Source organism: Alosa pseudoharengus, unplaced genomic scaffold (assembly GCF_046254945.1).
Source record: "Alosa pseudoharengus isolate Yale_2024_CS ecotype anadromous, Long Island Sound unplaced genomic scaffold, YU_APseudo_1.1 YU_APseudo_1.1_scf_3, whole genome shotgun sequence".
Classification (NCBI taxonomy): Eukaryota; Metazoa; Chordata; class Actinopteri; order Clupeiformes; family Clupeidae; genus Alosa; species Alosa pseudoharengus.
In genome coordinates, this window is record NW_027468718.1 from 47,502,030 (window position 1) to 47,526,262 (window position 24,233).

At 41.7% G+C, this 24,233-nt stretch overlaps 1 protein-coding gene and 1 long non-coding RNA gene across 2 annotated transcripts in view; both read right to left on the reverse strand.

The window, feature by feature from the left end:
* Positions 1-19,645: 19,645 nt before the first annotated feature.
* Positions 19,646-21,168, reverse strand: LOC143099975 (uncharacterized). Its single transcript, XR_012981782.1, has 6 exons — positions 21,080-21,168; positions 20,813-20,939; positions 20,633-20,698; positions 20,148-20,231; positions 19,944-20,014; positions 19,646-19,817 (listed from the first exon to the last, which is right to left on the reverse strand). It is a non-coding gene; the product is annotated as an uncharacterized LOC143099975 (long non-coding RNA).
* A 1,480-nt stretch (positions 21,169-22,648) lies between these two features.
* LOC143099966 (E3 ubiquitin-protein ligase TRIM35-like) overlaps positions 22,649-24,233 on the reverse strand; it is a 184,196-nt gene continuing 182,611 nt past the window's right edge. Inside the window, exon 4 of the mRNA XM_076262873.1 lies at positions 22,649-22,683. Coding sequence (XP_076118988.1) covers positions 22,649-22,683 — 35 coding nt within the window. The remainder of the gene's footprint in view (positions 22,684-24,233) is intronic.

The window sequence follows — 24,233 nt, forward strand, 5'->3', positions numbered from 1 at the left end:
TGAATACATTGAGCCAATCATATGGTTTGTTGTGAAGACATCGTGCCAATCATGTGTTGTGATCTCGCCGCTGGAGCAAGATTGGTGTCGTGAAGCCTTGCGCAGGCGCAGTTCGACCCAAAGACTGTGCCCGATGAGTGCCCAAAAAGCGTTGGTATATGGCCGCCCAGTGGAGGGACTTGGCCTAAAAGGACTTTGGTAAAGCCAAATGCTCTCCATGACAACTGTCCTGTTAAATTTTGCCACCAGGGGGAGCTGTCTATTTGGCATCAGAGCAATAAGCTTCAGTTGCTTTGAATAAAGTGACACACACACACACACCCCACTATGATCACACATTATACTACACAACAAAACTCTCAGATCATATACAGTATCACACACTACCAAATTGTACTATATGTCAAACCTAATAGATTAAATGACAACTGTAACTGTTGATGTTTTAGTTTTTTGTTTAATATAAAATGGATTTATTTCAATAAGACATATTTTTGTCTCATATAAAATGTCTTTGTTTCTTCCTAGTCTCCTCTCATAGGTTTCCCTCTCAGTATGTCATCCCTGGTTCAGAGTCACTATCAGCTCTAACTGTGCTGCTCTACTCTTACTGAGGCCTCCACTGGTAACATCCTCACAGGAACATCTCTGTTGGTCCAAACGTATGCAAACACGCCTCTCAGTGAAAGTGTGTATGTGTGTGTGTTATTATCAGGGTCAGAGAATGACAGCTCTCCTCTGTACCACTCCAGCTGCACTCTGATCCTCTGGAGTTTCTGCTTCAGTGTGAGGAGAGTGGGGAGATGAGGTTGAGCATATGCTTCATATACATCACCATTATACCCCACATACCACACTCCACTCATGGAACACATGAGTCCCTTCCTCTGGTGAGACTCTGCCATCACACCCACATACCACCCTGTGTTCTCCCCAACCTCCACATCCCAGCAGTGAGTCCCTGAGTTAAAGCCCTCAGAGCCCAGGACACTGGCATACAAATCAAATCTTTCTGGGCTATCAGGAAGCTGCTGATCCTCATCACCACGTCTCACACTGGTCAGATCCTCAGACAGAATGAGCTGTGGGTGTGCAGTGTTGGGATCCAGAGTCACAGGAGCTGCAGAGAGAAAGAACACACACACATGAGCTGAACACTGAGTCATGTGTGATGAGGATGTGAATGATGGTCATGAACAATAGTGGTGTTACCAAATGTAATTGTCACAATACTGCCCTAGAGATCAGGTTAATGTGTTTTTTACAGTAGGCCTATGTTAGTGATGATTTTGCATGTTTTGCTATGTCCCATGCTTCTGTTCCTTGACACTTCCTGTGTCCTGTACCATGTAGTCCTTTGTTAGCCTGACGTTGTCATACTCAAAATTCTGGTCAGAATATGAGGCTGATACTGCTTCATTGGGATGTGAATATGGTGTGTGTTTCCACCGATACAGGGGGGTGAATCCTGTAGGAAGAACACCAGTGTTGTATAAAGTAGAAAGCAATACTTGAGTAAAAGTACAAGTATCGCACTAGAAAAAGACTTTGGTAGCAGTGAAAGTTACCTTTTAGAATATTACTTAAGTAAAAGTCTTAAAGTATCTGATACGTAAGTATCAAAAGTAATTTTCTGATATTTAATGTACTTAAGTATTTGAAGTAAAAGTAAAAAGCAAGCGGTTTTATTTTGAACTTTTATTGTGAACTTTATTTTGGCTTTCTTATAGTAAAGCATAAAGCATATTCAGGGTTCCCATATCTTCTTAATCTCACTCATCAAATCAAAATCACATTCTTTTGTAGGACTTTTCAGGCACAATTCTCTTAAGTTCAAAGAACAAACAGCATATTTTTAGAGCTGACATCAAAGAAACAAACAGAAACAGAAACTTCACTTTTGTATGAACTTCAGGTAAAAATGAAAAATAAATAACTTATTTATTAAAATAAAAATGACCTGCTTGTAGGGAGAACATTTTGGTCATGTGGTATGAGCATTTCTAGGGCTTACTCCCCAAGTCACCATCTCACACACACACACACACACACACACACACACACACACACACACACACACAGGCCACCTATGTCCAGCAGCTACTAATATGCCAGTCATTAGTTGAAAGTGAAAAGGTGTCTGTTCATCTTCAAAAGAAGCTGGTTTTCAAAGTTGCCAGAATTCAGTGCCCGGGAGTTTCAGGCCCAAGACCGGCCCACGTTTTCCATAGTGGTGGAAATTGGATAAATGAAGCAACATTTCAGCTTTTACTATCCTGTAGTTTTTATTAGTACCATGGTTCAACAAATGTGTAAAGGTTATATAATAATTCACTTCAACTAAGAAGTTAACAAAAATATTCCACTATTCCACAAGTTAACAAAAACAGAAAGAAAAGAAGAAAGAAAGAAAGCCTTTGAAATGTAGCCTATCCCACGCTTCCACAAAGAGGCATATTGAACTAATGTTTAGGCTACACATTTTTTGCATGGGTAGGCTGTTGTTTGGTGATTTAGCCTACTCCTTGACTACACCCTCTTCTGAGCAAACAAGGCATAGGTTTATCATGTAGGGTATTTGCTCTTTCTTACATTAAATAACTTTAATTTATCCTCTCCACTTGTCCCTGTAGTCATGTCCTCCTCATCACTAATTTCGGGCTCATCATTTTCAGTGGTCGACTGGTTGATCTGCTGCTCAGTCTCTCCTGGCCTCTTTCTACCATCCATCCTTCCTGGCACTTGTGTCTACTGTAGGGCCGGCTCGGCTATCCGTATCTGGAGAATTTTGGAGAAGACGGGCTATATGGACCCAACCAAATCTTTTTGGGAGGGGAGAACTCCCTCACGTAGGCTACAACCCATGCAGAGGCATTGCATTGGTGTCATCCACAGAATGCGGAACGTGTCCTACTTTAAGAAAAGATAGACTAACGTGACAAATGTCCAGAGGTGGGCAGTAACGAAGTACATTTACTTAAGTACAGATTGAGTATTTGTACTTCACTTGAGTTAATTTTTAAAAAAATACTTTCACTTTCACTTCACTACATCTGAATGACAAAAATCGTACTTTTAACTTCACTACATTTCTGTTAAGGCTCTCGTTACTTTTAACTTTCAATAAACTAGGTCTAGCCTATATCGAAACTCTGTCCCCCCCTCCCCTCTCTTCTAAAATGGGATGGTTTGTTCGCAGGTGACAGCCTATCACTAATCAGGGTTGCGTCACATCTGTGCGCTAGGCTATAAAACCAAGTTCAACTTCTAACCGTTCTCTATTCCTAAATCGACAGCAAGATGGACGGAGACGGAGATTAAGGCGGATGCCCTGTCGAGTACTCGCACCCATGGCCGTATCTTGACAAAATGTTTAAGTTTACTGAACGGATGAACGATTCCTATCGTTTTAAATGCATGCTTTGTTTGCCGAGAGTAAACCACATCACTGCATACAAAAATTTAAATAAAATAAACATTTTCTTTCTGTCAGTTGGGTTTCTTCATTCTGTAACATTCTATAATCCCTTATTCTGCAGCTTATACAAGCTAGTCAGGGGCATGCATTTAAGTGTTAAACCTTACACATGTAATTTCAAATTGTACTTTAATACTTAAGTATTTTTAAAATCAAGTACTTCAGTACTTTCACTTAAGTACAATTTTGAATATGCAACTTTTACTTGTATCGGAGTAACATTTGACCAGTAGTATCTGTACTATCACTTAAGTACTGAAATTGAGTACTTCGCCCACCTCTGCAAATGTCAATATTTTTTTCCTCGACCGGCCCAAAAGTGAAGCGGCCCACCGGGAATTCTCCCGATTACCCACCCCGGGCCTGATTCAGTCTTAGTCTTCTTGGACTGAAGACAAGTCCTGCAATGTTAAATAGCCTTTCACAGGCCGCTGAGGCAAGTAGCGGAGTGTTCAGCTACACAGAAAGCTGCCAATGTACAGAAACATTCCTTGCAAATACAGCCACGGGTGTATGACGTTATCTTCACCACTACCCAGAGGCGGACAGAGTACACAGCTTCATTACTTGACTAAAAGTACAGATACCCTTTGCTAAATTTTACTCAAGTACAAGTAAAAGTACAACAGTCAGATGTCTACTTAAGTAAAAGTACTGAAGTACTTGTTTTTAAAAGTACTTGAGTATCAAGAGTACAAGAGTACATTTTCTAAATATTGCATTACTACTGCCACAGTGCTTACATTTATGTACAGAAACATCCTACATGGAGTTATGAAAAATGTTAATGTTAATACCTTGGAGAATGTAAAAGGAATTGAAAGTAAAATCAAGTCATTTATATCTTTTTACCATGTTGCCAGGGATGGGCAGTATTTCTAATACATGTATTTAAAATACGTATTTCAAATACAAAATACTATTTTGTAATTGAAACATTTGAAGTGAAAACTATCATTAACTTGTTCAGAAAATAGTCTGGCGAGGTGGGGCCACAGGTTGGCACATTCCCGGGATGGACCTGCTGCGTCTTCATCCATTGTTTCGTCCATGGTTTCGTCTCTTATCTAAATCTAACCATGGAGTTGACTTTGGCGGAAAGCTGAAGGTGATTGCTGATAGGCTGTCCCAATCAATGGCGCCTGCACAATCCAATCACGTTTGAGAGGGTAACAATAAATCGAGGGTTTCCGAGATTTTTGCTTTTTGCTTTTTTTTAGAAGAAGTAACGGGTACTCACGGCTATGGATAGAAATGTAGTGGAGTATAGAGTACAATATTTGCCTCTCAAATGTACTTGAGTAAAGTCATGAGTACTCTCCAAAAATGATACTCGAGTAAAGTACAGATCCCTCAAAATTTTACTCAAGTACTGTACTCAAGTAAATGTACTCCGTTACTGTCCGGCTCTGCCACTACCCTGTTCATCGAGTTCAGCACTATCGTCGGGGTGGTACGGGAGGTCCTCCAGTAGGTGCTTGTGCTTCCATGGCGGTTTCAGTTGTGCGTCCTCCTCCTTTTAGCAACAAACAAGCGCTGAAATAGAGCGTGCAGCGTGCGTAATTCAATCTAGGAGCAGTGATTCGCCAAAACTCCCTTATTGCAGTCGCACACATTTCTTCTAATTTTATGTTTTAGTAACGAGTAACGAAGATGCTTAGTGGAAATATGTGTTATCCGGCAACAAAGGATTCCATTCACTATGCTAAGCTAACCTAGCGGGGACGCTGCCAGACTACGACAGTACATACATGGAGACAAAAATGTTTTTACTCACTTATCTAACTCTAGGGAGACGGCGAATAACCCAATTTTATAAAACAGTGGCGTGTTCCTTTAACCATGTGAAGAGGGGGAAGCCAATTCGATCGATTTTGATGTATGAATGGAGTCTTGAAACTGAAATGGTTAAAATCTTTTGTTAATAATTGAGATTCTTTCTGGTTGATTCTTCACAATGGGATATTTGAGAAAATGGATAGCACAGTCTACCCTCTCCTCATTCCTAACATTGTTTATGTGTGTTTGGTTATGTGTAAACAGCAGGCTACTCACTGTATTGAACAATCTCCTGCATTTTCTCCCAGAGTCTGAACTTCAGGTTGCCCAGGTGCTTTGCCACATTGATCAGAGCTCCTGAAATGTTCTCTGGATCCTGTGTGCACTGGGCTCTGGAATAACATTCAGGAGTCAATGCTGCTGTGGGTTTGGGTTCAGAACCACAGAGAAGAGAGAGAGACAGGAGGCAGATCACTCACCTTTCCACTGTGCTCTTGTAGTTTTAGAAAAATAAAGGGAATAATGTTAAATATTATTGTTCTAATTACTATTATGTCTTTTGGATATTGTGATATTGTAGCCAGAGTGGAGTCTGGTCCAGCTGAAACTGCCCTCCTCTGAGTCCCATGAAGTGCCCTACACACTTAAAACAAATGGGTTGTCTCTATCTGGACACAGAGACGTGTTAAAAAACAACAAACATTGTGTTGTTTTCAACGCAAGTTTAAGCCAGGATTAAGGCTGCCCACTGCTCCGGTGTGTGTGTTTGAATGGATATACACTGTGTGTGTGGGTGTGTTGTACACAACCTCCGGATGGGTAAAATGCGGGACAAATTCCTTGTATATGCAAGTACTTGGCCAATAAACCTGGTTTACATTTACATTTAATGACTGTACACCAATCGGCCTGTAGATGGCAGGACACAGTTTTCTGTGAATATCTTGAGAGCCGTTGGTCTCCAGGGCCATGTCAACACATCCCATATCCACTCATATGAGCTATAGCGCAACATAGTTAAAAATGAAAAGGCTAAAATCAGGTATCTTTGGCTGACAGGTTCAAAACTGCACGGAAAGTGTAGGATCAAATAAAATCAGCAAAAAGAAATCCTCCAGTGTGCGATGTATACTCTTTTTTGAACCCTCTGAATGCATGTCAAGTTTCGTGGAATTCTGTTCAAATCAGATACTCTCTCACACACACACACACACACACACACACACACAGTGCAGTTCTGAAAGTTGATGTTTCAGTGATGGCCTCCTGCTGGTTTCCCAAGCAAAAATTCCAAGGGGGCCCTACCGACAAGTGTTATCACCATCGCCATTAGGTTATTATGTTAAATAATAAAAAATACAAAAAGAGTATTATAAAAATTCTTATATTTTGACATGTATCTCACCACTGCAAGCTGGCAGCTCGACTTGCCTTACATGTGTGTGTAGAACAGACTGTCCTGAATCTGGCAATATCGAGCAATTTACAGACATATGTGGTGTGCGCCTTACAGAAATAAATGGCATTTCTTTTATTTAGTGATGAAAAATGACCTTTCTGCGCTCCATATCTGTGACAGGAACTGATCTGACCTGACTTGACCCAAGTTTGCGTGTTAACCTGTGTGTGCCTATGGTGTATGCACATATGCAATGATTTTCTACAACAACTTTTTAATGCATTGCCATGAACAAAGTAGAGGCAAAAAAGGGGTTTCTTTGTTGAACAAATTGGGATGCCATGCAGGAATTTGCTAGGATCTCAAAACCGGATTATGAACATGCTTTGCCATCATGGACAGATTATGAACTTTTGGGCCCCTGGGCACAGATGTATTAAGGGCCCCTGGGCACAGATGTATTAATGGAACCCCACTAATTGTTACATATGTGGGAGGGGGACATTTTTTAATTTGTTTGATGTGATTTCCTGTATTCTGGTGCATTTTAGGGATGGCCAATACTAAATTCAATAAGATTCATAGCCTACATCCTGATTTTTTGATATTGAGGCAATGATTCCATGTAGGCCCGTGCAGTAATCCATCCCTGTTTGCCATAGAGAAACACACAATAGCGTTGGATTATAAACATGCTTTGCCACAAAAAGAGACAAAAACGTGGGGTAAGTCCAGCTATATGAAGTTATTATTTTGCTGTCACTACATCTGTTTTATAATCCAGAAGGATGTACTTGGTATCAAATGATAGCTCTGTGTCTCCTCTTACATCTGACATGCGTGGCATGTCTATCCAATCACGGGTCCACAAGTAATTCAAACGAGAGTAATGGGTGTGCAGCGTTGGTTTGTGTACATAACGTTATTATTTTGCAGTCACTTTGTCTGTTTTTATAAGCCATAAGAATCGATATCCATGGTACCAATGGATAGCCCTGTGTCTCCTCTTTCATCTGATATGCTTCTGATATGCGAATAATTCAAACGAGAGTAATGGGTGCGCAGGTGAACGCAGAGAAGGATAGACTGTAAATATGATGCAATTTTTTAAAATTTATTTTCATACTTGATCGTACAGACAAGTGCGTAGTCTCGTTGGAAAGCCCCACTGCTGCTCTGTCACGCATTAAAGGTTTCATCTCGCTGCGATAAACAGTTCCGGAGCAATGTAACAAAGAAGAAAGGGTGTGTTTTTTGCGTCAATCGGGTTCTAAAAAATTAACGCGTATGCTTGGTCCTTACTGCATCGCGATTAATATGTTATGACTGACAGCCTTAAAGCAACACCTTAAAGCGCGTATGCTTGGTCCTTACTGCATCGCGATTAATATGTTATGACTGACAGCCTTAAAGTAACACCAAACAGTTTTTTGTACCTTAAAATAATGTTTCCAAAATTGTTTCAGTGGTTCATAAACTCGTAACAGGGTGAACGGCAATTCTGCATTCGCTTCGCGGCCCTCTATCGGCTATAACCGCACTATGTAAGTTTGCCAGATCGGGTAGCGGATCTGTAGTTTGATGGAATGAGACATAAGAAACTACAAATTTGACTTGCATCTGATGTCGCAATACATCATACTTTTATAAGTCATGCAAAATATTCTACCGTGTCTGTGGACATCGTTATTTACAAAGCCGGTTCTGGATAAACAAATAGCGTGCATGCGACAGAGGGAAAGTTCTTTGGTGTTGCTTTAATACAAACATAACGTTAACCATCTCCTTGCTTAATTAGTTGTAACTGTCGCTAGCTACATATACTGTCATATAGATGTAGCAAACCATGTTCAATCTTTCTGCCAATTAACATTAGCCTACTATAACTTCATTGAGTAGGCTAAATGCCAAACTCCGATGTTGATCTGTCATCACTGCACCCTCAATTGACGTTTACCACAGTAGCCTAAAATATGTGCGGATTCTTTGAACTCTTTTGAACACAGATCCACTGTTTATAAGGCCAAAGCATAGGGCCTACATATGTACAGATAAGGGTTTCCGTTGTCCGGTAATTACTGGACATTGGCCAAAAAAAAAATGAAATGTTCGACAAAATTAAATCTCTCCGGTCAAATTGTCCGATTGAAATTGGCTAATAATCCCGTCCCCCTAACGCAATCTGAATTTGAGAATAAGACTTAAAATGTAAGCCTATATTAAAGCAATACGTCCTCTGGCTATGTTTTTAGCCCTCTAACCGCCCATGTCGCAATATTGCGACAAGCGTCATTACTGAATAAAACAGACGATAGACGCGCGTACAGTGTAAAATCTCATTTGTACTCTTGACCACTAGTTGGCAGACACCCAGAGCTTTGATTCAAGCTCAACCTTTTTTTTCAAAGTTTTCAGGAAGCATGCGAAAACACGTGAGAAACACACGAAGAAGACGTGCATTTCCTCCATAACGCGGAAGCGATGCGGGCCATAGTTTTGCACAAATTGAAGCAGAAATACACCAAATGTTGAAAAAAAAATTCACGTGTGATGTCTTGGATCTGTTATTCACCTATTCTGATTCTGAAGGAGAATATCTGCCTTTTGGAGAATATGATCGATCGTCTATTGACTGATAGTCACGGTGCGTCTGTGAATGGAGGTACGTCTTTGCGACAGTGTCCACTAAGCATACCATGCTTATTTCGACCGATTTCGACCCTCTGCCTAACATAGCTGGAGGTGCCAGTGGCAATAGTGATGATAGTGTCCGTAATGGACGTGGTATAGACAGCAGGGGTTGTAAAAATAGGGCTCTGAAGAACTACAAAGTCACCCGCGATATGGAACTGATTTGACCAGGCTACTTTATTGTATAGTAGCATAGGGTTTGTGATTATAGTAATAGTTTACTATTGTTGGTTTACATGTGACTGTATTCCTGTTCATTTGTTATGTCGGTGAAATGACAATAAAAGAAAGAAAAACTGCTCAAATATGTTCAACATCTAGTATTTACTGAAATGTGCATAATTCACGGTGGTTACCATCCAGTGACGTCATAATATGCAAATTAGATGAGTAAATTTACCCCCTTCATAAACTTCTGTTCATACTAAATGATTTTCACATTTACAGTAGGACTTTATCTCTGACCACTTGCAAGCCATGGCTTTTTGAAATTTTTATGTACAAATCCAATTTATTCTTTTTAAACCCTGGCGGCTAAAGGGTTAAATGTACCATTTGAAAGCTATTAAACAACACGCATAGCCTATGCTGCATTTCAAATAGGAAGCGCACGCTTGTCCATGTTGAACAACGAACAAATTAGTGAGGCGGTTCAAACATGGCCAGGCCCAGGCAGACTAGCCTTAAAAGTTTTTTCAGAGGCTAGACGCAATGGATGATGAAAAATTGGTAACGTCTGAAGCCTCAGATGTCCGGTCAACTCCACCACCACCAGATAAAAAGCAGAAGTGTCAGGCGTGTCGGAATCATGACGTTGGAAGTGGAGTTGCGGGGTTCCGGCCGCTCCAAGACACTGTCATTCTCCGTGTAGGCCTACACTGGACATGCAACTGTGTTCTGTACCCAAAGCATACAGTAGGCCTGTGCTTTCTCTGTCTATGATCTGCAGGGTTAGGGCCTCCTCGACGAGGAGATTGCTGGTCCGCGGATAATTTCCGGCACAATTAAACGGTATCATTGAACCGCGGACCGAAAGAAAAAGAAACTAAACATTTCCCAGAATAGGAAACATTTCTTAATTTATTGTTATCAAATAAAGAGGCATAGCCTTAGGGGGTAGTGGTGTGAGCGCTCATTCTTGTGTGTGCGCATCTGTGCAAGTTAAACAGTGGAACCACTGGAGATAACGTGGGTAGCAGCAACAAACAACGTAGCCTTTTTACAAGAAAATGAACGAAGCGGACTCTTGCTGTCCATGAAAACGTACATACTGGCTAGATCTTGTTAGGCATGTTTACGTAAGTTAGGCTAATGAACATGTTGCATTCTATTCAGCCTTATTATATTATTCTTTAAGCTACATAGCCTGTCTCCAGTTTTCCTCAACTTGACTAATTAAGAAGTGATAATAGGATATTTGACCGGCATATCATCAAAATGTCCGGAAAATGAAACCTCTGCCAGTCACTTTGACCGGCACCATTTTTTTCTAGCGGAAACTCTGGTACAGATGTACTTTTTGTACAACAGGGCAGGAGCACGCAAAATACATCTCTATGGACGAAATTCTCGCTTGACCCACCGGCAAACGAGACTAGGTCGGGGGCCCCCTAGCGGCTCGGGGCTCCAAGCAGTTGACAAGGTGCGCCTCTGCACGCACACACACAGGCACACACACATGCACGCATGTCACGGGTGAATTTATGTGGCACATGAGACGTAACGGTGTGATCGGGTGAGGGCTGCCAATGTCTGGTGCGACTGAGAAATCTGGTGGTGGGTGTGACGTGCATGTAATGCGACCTGTAGATAGCCACAGAGGGGTTTGAACAGTGTGACACATCGCAATGCTTTCCCCTTGCCCTGAGTAGAAGAGTCATTGACTAATTGGAATGCAGCCGAGTTCTATTCCACCCTCGACCTCGCCAGTGGATACTGGCAGGTGGAGATACAGGAGTGTGATCGTGAGAAAACTGCCTTTACCACACCTTTCAGACTCTTTGAGTTCGAGAGGATGCCATTTGGGTTAACTAACGCACCAGCAACATTTCAAAGACTGATGCAACGTTGCCTAGGTAACCAATTAACTGAATCCGCATTAGGGTATCTGGACGATGTGATTTGTTACTCTAAGGATTTTGCTACTCATTTGAAATATCTTGAGAAAATCTTTCAGGCCATTGGGCACTATGGGCTCAAATTGCGTCTTGATAAATGGCAGCTCCTTCGCCGACAAGTAAAATTTCTTGGACATGTTGTTAGCCAAAAAGGTGTAGCACCAGACCCTGAAAAGGTAGCAGTTGTGCAAGACTGGAAAGCCCCTACAACCGTTCGACAAGTCAGGGCCTTCTTAGGCTTTGCTGGCTATTATAGGAGGTTTATTAAAGACTTTGCTAAAATAGCAAAGCCCCTTAACGAACTGCTAGTGGGCACCAGCCATAGCCGTGGGCGGTCTTCACCTCCTATACACTGGACACCTGCTTGTGAGTTAGCGTTTCAACAGCTGAAACAACATTTACTTGAAGCACCTGTACTGGCCTATGCTAATTTCGAACTGCCTTTTATCTTGTATACGGACGCTAGCAACCATGGCTTGGGAGTGGTATTGGCCCAACAGCAGGATGGCCTGGAACGTGTAATAGCGTATGCAAGTAGAAGCCTCCACCCCACAGAGCGCAATGACGCAAACTATAGTTAATTTAAACTCGAGCTACTCGCACTAAAATGGGCCCTCGTGGAGAAGTTTAAAGATTTTGTTTGGGGGGCTCGTATTGTGGTAGTGACTGATAATAGCCCTTTAGTGCATTTACCCTCAGCTAAGTTGGGCTCAGTGGAGTAAAGGTGGGTAGCGCAGTTGGCCAGTTTTGACTACACCATCAAACACCGACCTGGGAAAGAGCATGTTAATGCTGATGTGTTGTCACGGTTGCCGGATAGCCAGCCTGTCCCCTAGGCCCCTGTTACATCAGATGATGAACTCTTGGTTAGTGCGGTAGGGGTGCATGCAGGAGAGTTGGGTCATCCGCAGGGTTGGGGATGGGATCCTGGCCGATGGAGAGAGCTGCAAGGGAAAGACAGAGTCTTGCAAATCATTGCCCGTAGCCTGGGGGAGGGCAGATTACCAAAGGGGGAAGGAAGGAAGAAACTGGGCCCTGAGGTGCAACGCCTCTTTAGCCAATGGAGTAGGCTGGAGATGCGTGAAGGTGTTATCTGTAGGGGGGTCCAAGATCCCCATACCTTCGAACTTTGCACACAAATCGTGGTCCCCTCTGCACACGCATACTCTCTATGGGAGGCTTTTCATCATCATACGGGTCATCAGGGGCTAGAGAGGACCTTATACCTCCTTCGTAGGAATAATTGGTCTATTGCTCCAATATGGAAGAGATGGTGCGGGGCTGGATACAAACGTGCCCGCGGTGTGTGTTGCGAAAGGCCAGGCCAGAAGGTAAGGCCATGCACCTTTACAGATTCTGGCGATAGACTATCTGACACTCTGAGTAGACCAACTGACCGTTACCAGAATATACTAGTAATGACAGACTTGTTTACCAAGGGGCTAACTTTCAGTCGGAATTGATTACTGAACTCTGTCGCCTGTATGCTTGCCAGAAAACCCGCACTACCCCCTATCACCCACAAGGGAATGGGGGGTGTGAAAGATTTAAACAGACTCTTTTGAATCTTTTGGGCACTTTGGAGCAAGACCAACAGACTAAGTGGACAGAATATTTGCCATTGTTGATCCAAGCATACAATAATAGCATTCACACTTCCACGGGGTACGCGCCGACATATCTTATGTTTGGGCGACACGTAAGGTTACCTGTTGAAATGGTGCTTGGGGCAGTGGCCACCACTGTTGGAGGGGACACAGCAGAGTGGGTAATGCGACACCAACAACAGCTAGCCTATGCCTATGCTAAAGCTTTAGATAATATCAAAAAAGCGGCTGATAAGAATAAGAGATTGTATGACCAGACTGCAAAGGATGCGCCTTTTTTGCCAGGGGAACGGGTGTTCATTTTAAATAGAAAAAGACAAGGGCAGGGGAAACTGCAGGATCGATGGGAGAGTCAGCCATATGTGATAGTTGGCCCCACAGCCGTCAGTGGTTCGGGGTAGACCACCTGCGAGGTATAGACACTAAAGGGAGGCTCTTGGGACAAGAACCCATTCACTGGGGGGAGAATGTCACGGGTGAATTTATGTGGCACATGAGACGTAACGGTGTGATCAGTAGAGGGCTGTCAATGTCTGGTGCGACTGAGAAATTTGGTGGTGGGTGTGTGTGTGACGTGCATGTAATGCGACCTGTAGATAGCCACAGAGGGGTACAGGGCTCTCTAGGCACAGGTGTGGTGATTTGGGGATAATCAGCCGCAGCATAGCTCCCCAGCAAAACGAGTTGCACCTTGGTTACACGCACACGCACACACACACACACAAGCACTCAGGCACAGGCACACAGTGCACCTGGCAGAGCACGATTTAAGCTTCCAAAGATATTAGATACTAGTTGCTGTAATAAATGCAAGAAAATCGCAAGAAAATTAACCTTGAATTTACATGAAATGTAATCATATTTACGTTCTGCACACAGCTCTGCGTCCATCTCCACACCCATTACTCTCGGTGGAATAAACTATATATAAAAACTAGAAGTACCGCAAAACAGTATAAAATATGACCGCAGCTCAGTCCTGCACAGGTCATAATGTATAAAAATACAACAGCCAGATATTTTTTTATTGTTAAACCAGATCTAACACACTTCATTATACAGATAGTGGAAAGTTCCTACCTGCAGGAATGTGATGTCATCAGCTCCTATCTTCTTTTCTATGGCTTTGATTTTGTCTGAGAGAGCTGAAATCTCTTCGCTCATCTTCTCAATCTTCTCCTTCATCATCTGACTCTTCTGCTCCTCTTCCTCCCTCAGTGCAATTATCCAGGCTGTCTCTTCATCTCGTAGAAACTGGCGAAGCTTCTGAAACTCCTCTTTGATCAGCCTCTCTGTGAGTTTAGCCTGAGACTATAAAACAACATTACAAAATACATATTGATCTAATTCAATTTTGAACAGATCATCTGGCTTCATATGACGAATAAACTATTCCTTTAATATAATCCAGATCTCACCGTAATATGTTCTGCTGTTTGGTCACAGATGAGTTTAACTTCTTCAAAGTTCTCCAGTTTCTTCTGTAAGGGCTGTAGTTTGATCTTGAGCTCCTCCTGAAATGGATGAGCACAATGTTCAGTCTACACTGCAGTACACTTACAATACTGGCACTATGAAACCAAGTTGCTGCGTGTGTAGAGAGTGTGTGAGGTAGGGATGTCCGATATTGGCTTTTTTGCCGATATCCGATATGCCGATATTGTCCAACTCTCAATTTTCGATTCCGATATCAGCCGATACCGATGTCGATATGTGGGTTATTTTTCCTCAAAACGAATTAAGGTAACATCACATGTCTCCTGTTGTGGAATTAACACAACATGCTTAATGTTATTGTGATGCCCCACTGGATGCATTCTTGAATGCAACAAGGGATACCTTCTTATATGTAATTTCTGCAACAATGGTAGGCTAGCCTACTGAAAACGTTTGGATATTCTGTTGTTTTCTGCTGTTGGTTAAATAGATAGACACACATATAGGGAAAACACTTGATATTGAATTTATGTGCTACAATGCAGGCCTATTAACTGTATGACAACAGTGGTTTATTTAAACTACATCATAAGGATTTATTTCGTCAGTCATCATGCTCATTTTAATGAGTAAGAATGAAAGTTCTGCTGTATTTATTGCCAACAAAATTCCGCGATATCTCCCGCGAGGGATGAGCTGCCCGTACAATGGAGAAGTTTGCCTCGAACGTCGACTACTAGGCTGCAGCCTTCCAGGCCGCGGTCCATCCCTCCAATGAGCGTCGTCAAAACAGTAAACGTCATCGACAGCGCCACAGTTTGAGGTTGGAGGCTGTAAAAGCCGGTGTCTTTGGAGCTAACAGTGCTATAAGCAAGGATTTGACAATAAAAGAGTTACACATGTACACCGATGTTTGGTATTAATGTATAACAGTGCTAAAAGCAAGGATTTGACAATAAAAGAGTTACACATGTACACCGATGTTTGTGGCCTGCGTTGCGCTGTATCAATGTTATATCCTCAGAAACAGACGATAAAAAAACGTAATTTCATGGATGTTTATGTTGTGTCTGATTGGTGGGCAGTTGTTTATTCGATGCTAATTGGATGTGATAATGATGTAGTATCTTTCTTGTCACTCAATCTGTAAAATTGTCACTCTGAGGTAAATTGCAGGAACGGGACACCCAGATCAATGCAGTGATTAATTTGACCATCATTCAAAAGGTAATTGACTTGTCAATGTAGCCTAAACAAGTGCAGACGTTACCTGTACATGTTACTTACCTATGTGTTGATATTGTGTGGCCCATCTTTGATCAATATTAAGGCTAAATAAATAACTGTGGAACTGGGATTGGCTAAGAAACTTGATTGTTTGGCTATTCCTAATGGAAATTCTTCTTTGAAATGCAGCACAAGCTAGTGGACAATGGCTAGACTAGGTTATGAAGTAATGGTCTACATTATGTAATGCTGTGTAAGTGTTTATGTGCACAGCAAGACACTTATTGGCTATTCTTCAAATTTCTTAAAGATATTACACTAAGCACTTTCACTCACAGAAAAAAGATCAGATGGTCCAAAATGAACAAACTTTATTGGAGATACAGTAAGACACTAACATATCAAAAAGGCAGAGGTGTGTTTGTAAATTTGCATTTCTTACCCTAGTGAGGATTCAAGGATGTTTACAGTCACTTACATGCTTAGAAATACAATAACTTATGTTTATGGGTTGTTATCAATGTTATTTTTCCCAAACTGATGTATGGCGTGGGCTTGTTCACACCATCACATAATGAAGAAAGAAGAAGGAAGAAAGACAGTTGTAAAAATAGTAATTTATTAAGAAAAAGTGCAATCTAGCCAGGTCAATAATATGTATCTAGGTATGTTGGTGAAGTGTTGTGCCTGTATTGATGTAGTGAGCGTCAAGTAGATCAGTGTCGGAATGTTAGCTGTGAAGGAAGAAAATCATAAGAATCATTAAGATAAGAGTGAGATACAGAATGATAAAGAGTGTGTTGGTGAATGAAGTAAGTTGGATAGTGCCTGTATAAAAGAAAACAGTGCCCACCTATGCAAAGTCCTGTAATGTATTTACATTGCATTGAAACGCATTGTGTGGCAAATATCAGAAAAGAAGAGTGGATGCACTCGAAGCCTATCTGGTCTGTTGTCTATTTATAGGCAACAGCACACACAGGAGAACAGGATTGTGCCTGTTTAAATGAGTTAACATCTTTTTAGGTTGATCTGTGTCTAGCTGTGTCCTGCTTGTGGGTCATGTCTAGAAACTGGCCAAAAAAGAAACAGCAGACACAAACAACAGAGTCCCTCCTTAAGGAACGCTGTACAGATATGACTCACACCATATACACTTACATGTTTAATTGCACCTCTGACCTTGAGCATAAGACTGCAGCTGTTGCAATAAATGGAAAGGACTGTCAGTTAAAGGAAGGTAGCACCCTGATTACGCATGACATATTTACATATTTGGTATTGCTGGATTCAGCACAACCTTTCTAACAAAATGGATTTGCATCATTAAATACTCACAAGCTGTTGTGTATATGTGTGTGTGTTGGGAATTGTGAAGAACTGTATAAAACTCTCTGACTTACTTTGTGTTTCTTGTGTAGCCATGTCCTTTAAAGAGAATGATACAATTTGAAGATTTTACCAGAAACAATATTGTAGACCTAAGCCTAACAGCTGCTACAATCAAAGTTCCTAATTATATGTTGTCTATGTCCATAATTTGTTAGTAGCCTACGAGATTCGCATTGTAATGTAGGCTATCAGTTGTTTAAACTTACCCCATCACGTAAACTTTCAAACTATTATAATATATCAGTTTCAACTTACCATTTAATGTAGAAGTTGGCAAACCGACAAACGTTCCTGCAATTTACCTCAGAGTGACAATTTTACAGATTGAGTGACAAGAAAGATACTACATCATTATCACATCCAATTAGCATCGAATAAACAACTGCCCACCAATCAGACACAACATAAACATCCATGAAATTACGTTTTTTTTATCGTCTGTTTCTGAGGATATAACGTAACATTGATACAACGCAAAACAGGCCCATTTCCATTGATCTAGTAGGCTAATAGGTTAAGATACATTAATACCAAACATCGGTGTACATGTGTAACTCTTTTATTGTCAAATCCTTGCTTATAGCACTGTTAGCTCCAAAGACACCGGCTTTTACAGCTCCAACCTCAAACTGTGGCGCTGTCGATGACGTTTACTGTTTTGACGACGCTCATTGGAGGGATGGACCGCGGCCTGGAAGGCTGCAGCCTAGTAGTCGACGTTCGAGGCAAACTTCTCCATTGTGCTAAACGCTTCAGGAGCGCATAGGCACTATTTGGGTGTAACGCAAGCAATATTTTACCGGTTTTAAGGCAAAAAAAATCCGATAACGATATTAACAGATATTACATTTTTATGCTAATATCGGGCCGATAATAGCGGTGGGCCGATATTATCGGACATCTCTAGTGTGAGGGAATATGTAGATATATGTGCATATATTCAGGACTGATATGGTGATGGAGGCAACCACAAAATGTAGAGAAGTTATAGGTCTTACAAAATAGGAGATAATTACAGATATCAAGAGATGAGGCAAGCAAACTGAATGTGGGAAGTGGAAAAAAACTACACTTCAATGTTTTATGTCAAAGGAAATTGTGGTACATACTGTAGGCTAATTACACATGACATTACATTAACGGGGGCAGTCGTGGCCTACTGGTTAGGGCTTCGGGCTTGTAAGTATAAGTATAAGTATATACTCTTTTGATCCTGTGAGGGAAATTTGGTCTCTGCATTTATCCCAATCCGTGAATTAGTGAAACACACTCAGCACACAGTGTACACACATTGAGGTGAAGCACACACTAATCCCAACACAGTGAGCTGCCTGCTACAAAAGCGGGGCTCGGGGAGCAGTGAGGGGTCAGGTGCCTTGCTCAAGGCACTTCAGCCCTTCCTACTGGTCGGGCTTCGAACCGGCAACCCAGCAACTTTACTTAACATCTTAGAACCCTCTTCATTGACCCCACCCTTTATTAAACATCCCCTCCCCCCCCCCCCCGGATACCTCCCCCCGATCACAAACCCATCAAACATGATACACACACACTCACACACACATACACTCAGACCGAGAAAACAGGGGGGACACTGGGGACAGTCAAACGGGGGCAAACTATATAAACAAAATTAACTGAGTACGCTTATTTGTAGCTTTTGCAGTTAGATAATTGTGTTGGTTCATAATATTGTGATTGCGATGCGATAATTGTATAGCCCTAATCTCAACTCAGAGGTCTTGATGTTGTACAACACTCCCCACACAGCAAAAGGACTCCGCGGCGGATCCGCCGCGGAGGTATGACGGCTTCCGGAACGGACCCGCGAAACGGACCCGTATCGGAGTCCAGATGCTCTCAGGAACGGATCCGCTACGAAGGCGGATCGCGGACCCGCCGTGGCTCCGCACTGCATCCACTCCGCATCCGCGATTAAAACCTTACCTCCGCGGCGGGTCCGTTTGGGATCCGCAAAATGATACATACATCCGCCGTGGACCCGCAACGGACTCAAAGGCTCATCTGGCCCGGGTCCGTTTTGGACCCGTTTATCTAATTTTCAAAATTCCTTCTGTTCTGGCTGTAGGATAAAACTAGGCAACTATAGGATAAAAGTAAAACTATCACTAGGCCTAGCCTAGGCTACTACAGCAATATAGGCCTACAATTAATCTGCATTGCCTCGTATTTTTAACTTAACAATACTGTCAATAAACAGAAAAGGTTTAAGTCAAGACATCAATTTACTGTACAAACGTGATCACTACTCAATGAAAATATAAAATGGACATTTATGGAAAGTTACAGGTTATAAGCTATTCTGTTTTTGTTAAGTAGCCTACATTGCCTAGGCTACTTTACATTCATTTTGTGGTCAAAACCTAATTTAGTGCTTTATAGGCCTAGGTCAGTGCAGACATGAAATATTTTATCTAATAGGCTACAACTTCAATGAAATACTGCGCTATGCACAGCTAAAATATCAGAAAATGAATAACTGGTGAATGACGAGAAGTTCAATAAAAAGATTGTTTAATGCTTATTTCTCCTATTACTCCATTTGTGTGGATGGAGGCGGAACACATCTCCTCGTTGCCCGATCCACCGCCGATTGAAACACCTGATTGCGTGTTTGGTGACCTCAGTGTCCGTGGCAGACCGTGTCACCATGTTTTTCCTCACAGCACCTGTAATCAAACAGACAGATATGTTTATGTTTATGGTATGTAGCATCCAAAGCCAAGTATGCTTACACAATACAATATATGAGATAGGTATTAAGGAGATTAAATTTAAAAAGAAACATGACTTACAAAGCTCCTCTGTTCGCTGCACGTTGAGGGCTGGTGTGGGGGTGGAGGGAGTTGAGGAGGGACTGCCGTTCCTGGCCCATAGTGAGGTGGGTGGTGTGCGAGAGGGGGAAACAAATTGTATTAAATGGTAGTTATCTGTTAACCATGACTGATAATACACATGGGGCCTTTCTATTCACTAATATTTCAGAGATCAGTCCCTACCTTGAGTAACTCTCCGTATGTTAAATGCAGGTGCAGGGAGTTGAGGTGGTGAAGAGTGTTGCGGTCCTGCCCCATGGTGAGGTGCTAAGGGAGATAAATGGTTGTGATCTGTTAACCATGGTAGGCTGAGAGCTACAGGGCCAAACAATGGCAAACAAAAACAAATCTCTGGACATGAATTTGTATGTTTCAATATTTTGGTATGCACTATCTATATCAACTCCATGAATGGATTGACATTGAAATCAATGTGTTTCAATACAATCTGATAATAATGAATGAACTTTTCAGGCAATATTGCATGAATGCAGATGTTTTAACTGACAAAATATTTGGCTGAGATTTTGAAAGTAATGGATAAAGTATGCAGAAAATCTGAGATGGTAATGCAGATGCAATCTGTTGAACTTAAATGGAGTGACTACTGCTGTGTTAATATAGATGGGGCCACTGTATTCAATATTATTTCAGAGATCAGTCTTTACCTTAACAGTTTTCTCCAGGTTGAGGGGTAGTGACTCGGCTGCCTGGCACTCGGCGAGATGGTGGAGCTGGAGGAATAGATACAAAGAGAGGGGAATGTCTTTAGCACTAAGAATGTTAACCATATCTCTAATATTAATATTATGATTTAGTTATTTCAATGTTAAGAGATTATTACTTACTTTGCCAGTGCAATTGGCTTGGGCTTGAGGCTTCAACTGATATACCAGGCGAGTTGGAAGGTACCTCAGAGATGCAAAGTCACCATTTTCTGGCTCTTCACTGTCATCAGAGTCCCCGAAACGATGGCTGTTACATAACGATATCATTATGGTTATTGCAATCCCAAAATTTCCAAATATGCATATAGTACAACTATCTCTGGTCTATTTTGGAATGCTACGGGAATGTGTTCACATTACATTTTAACAACCCAGAAAGTATCTTACTTGATCAAGCAAACCCAACAGAGGCAATCGTAACGTTAGATGCTAGAATCCAGCCGATAAAAGTTGACGCTGCAGAACAAACAAAATAGAAGATGAGGACCAAGTTCCATACAGTAAAGTTACGTTAGCATAATAAATCACAAACAGATGCCAATAGTTGTCTGAACCGACTTAAACAGTGATTAAAATGCAGAGGCTTTCATTACAGAGATGGCAGATAGACACTAAAGTTACGTATGAGACAAAACTTGGCAAATTGCAAACGTTAAAGGGGTGGTTCAGGATTTTGGACATAGGACCTCATTTCCAAGTAAGCAAGTATGATATTTATCAGTGGAGACCGTTTTCAACACGTTTCATCCAGTCCTTCTAATTGCAGAGTTCGCAGGTGCTAGGCTAGCGCAAGTCAACGGTATGTGCTAGCCTGCCACTAAAAACAGTCTTACCCACTCCAAAGTACACCCGAGGCAAATAAATTATAACGCCAGACTATCGATGTAAATGTCTGTTTTGATAGTGTTATTTCTAACGTTATTCTATCCTTGCATTTCAACGATCGCATTACATTTTGAGGGACTAGTTTCTTAGCAGCGGCGGAATTATACTTGCTCCGGTTAGTAGTACTGCGTCGAAAAGTAAACAGTAAAGCGGACTCCAATGGGGATACCTAGTTGTAGCCTTGGTAATATCAGTCCGCCGCTGAGATGCAAAATGACTACTACCAACTTCAGGGACCAAAGTATAACTATTGCAACGCGATGCGAGGGTAGTTGTATTTCTCACACTATTCTATCAACACAGACATTTACATCGATTGTCTGGAATTTGCCTCGGTGTACTTTGGAGTGGGTAAGACTGTCTTTAGTGGCAGGCTAGCACATACCGTTGACTTGCGCTAGCCTAGCACCTGCGAACTCTGCAATTAGAAGGACTGGATGAAACGTGTTGAAAACGGTCTCCACTGATAAATATCACACTTGCTTACTTGGAAATGAGGTCTTATGTCCAAAATCCTGAACCACCCCTTTAATGCACAGCTAGCTAGAGGCTAGGGCTAAACCATTATCAGTGAGTCAACATGCTAAAGTTGTAGGTAGCTATCATAGCAGACGAGTGCTTCACTGACTTCATTGACTGAAATACCAGTGCCAGTACCCAGACGGCACACATAAATCTTACCGATGTCGGGCCGATGAATGCCGTTATAGTCTAGAAGACATCGCATAGGAAGCGTTTGCTCATTGGCAAGACATCGCCGAGATGTCGCCAAATCATCGAAAACGACAATGAGCCAATGTTTCAACGACTCATCGTTTGCTCATTGGCAAGAAATCGCCGGGATGTCGGCAAATAATCGAAAACGACAATGAGCCAATGTTTCAACGACTCATCAAAGCTGCCCACCCCTGGCTTATACGACCTTTATTTATTTAGGTCGGAACTTGAGATTGCACATTTTACACTAGGCTATAAATTATTAGATCTATAAAGACACAAGAAAGATGCCAGAAATATTTTCAATTCATTTTATTGAATGTTTAAAAAAGTCTGAATGATGAAAAAATGCTGTTAGAAAATGGTCCCCCAAAAATCAGGTTCTTCTCCTGCAAGAGACAAAAACAACAATTAATTCACTGCAACACTTTCATCTTTAATGTCTACCGTTACCGATTGCTGTTAATGCATTTTCATAGATGCAGACTACCGAGCTCGGAGAAATAGATTTCAAACCCATTAGCATTACCTCAGCTGATATTTCAATCAAGCAGAGGCGAGCTAATGCCGTTACTAGCGCGCTAACACCGGCCAAAACACGAACTCTGGAAGTGACTAGAGAAAGTTGGGACTGAAACGTAGCCTACATTTGCTTTGGGAACTTCGGCTGATGCATCTGTGCATTTCCTCTGTGCAAAGGCGTTATGATGACACAACCAGCAGGTTAGCTCAGCCAAGACAGTAACGTTAGCCTAGCTCCCACTCCTCTCCATACAAAAACGACAGCCTTTCCTGGGTGAAGTCTCACGGTCAAATAATAACTTGCTATTCTTACACCCAAGCATATTGCTGTCCTTGTACCGGTAATCATGGATGCTGTAGTGTTAACATTTCGCCATAGCCGCTAGCTAGGTTTAACATATTTTCCAGTGTTAGCTCAACTAGCTAACGTGAATTAGTTCACAACGAAGTTGTAATTACCCCAAAACAGCTCTTTATAAAGTAATGTACACCAAGTTATGGCTTATCCTAGCAAGCAAATATATAAACAGTCATACAATTGACACAATGCCTATTTTCTGACAATTTACATGAGTGAATTTACCAACCTGAAAATCGCTGCTCCAGGAGGCTGATCTGACGTGCCTGGCTGCCTGCTACACACGCAAAAAAAAAGAACAGATAGAGCGGGATCTGCGTTGGGTAGTAGGAACGATCAAAAGCCAACATACATGGAAGCTGGGGTAAAAAAAACAGATAGCGGGATTTGCTTTGGGTAGTAGGAACGATCAAAAGCCAACATACATGGAAGCTGGGGTAAAAAAAACAGATAGCGGGATCTGCTTTGGGTAGTAGGAACGATCAAAAGCCAACATACATGGAAGCGACTTCAGGCCGATACCCCTGCGACATTATTATATGGGAGGATTCCATGCTGATCTGAAACCGACATCGGGCAGACGTATGTGTGCTGTCTGGGTATCACCTTAATCAAGGTTTGCATCGCAAACGTGATTTCAATATATGTATAGCACTAATAGACATTAGCAATAACTTATGCAATTGCGCCTAGCAGCATGCTAGCTAGCAGCTATATGCCGCTAGCTTAGTAGCACTATATGGACAACAGCGACACATTAAAACAGACAAGACCAGACAATGTGTGTTTTTTAAATCACACTACCATAACATATTCTGCCGAAATTGCTATCCCATTTTAAATCAGATAGGCTACAGACTCATATGAACATCACAGCTAACAATAACGTTAACGTTAACTTAGCCTGTTGCACAAAATGACAAACGTCTCTGGTTGCACTAATGTTAACGTTAGTCCTAATATCAAACAACGTCATTACAATCAATAAACATGATGATTATAAAACCACAAAGGCCAATGTTTAGCTATTGTGAATGTCGCAATATATTAATAAATATC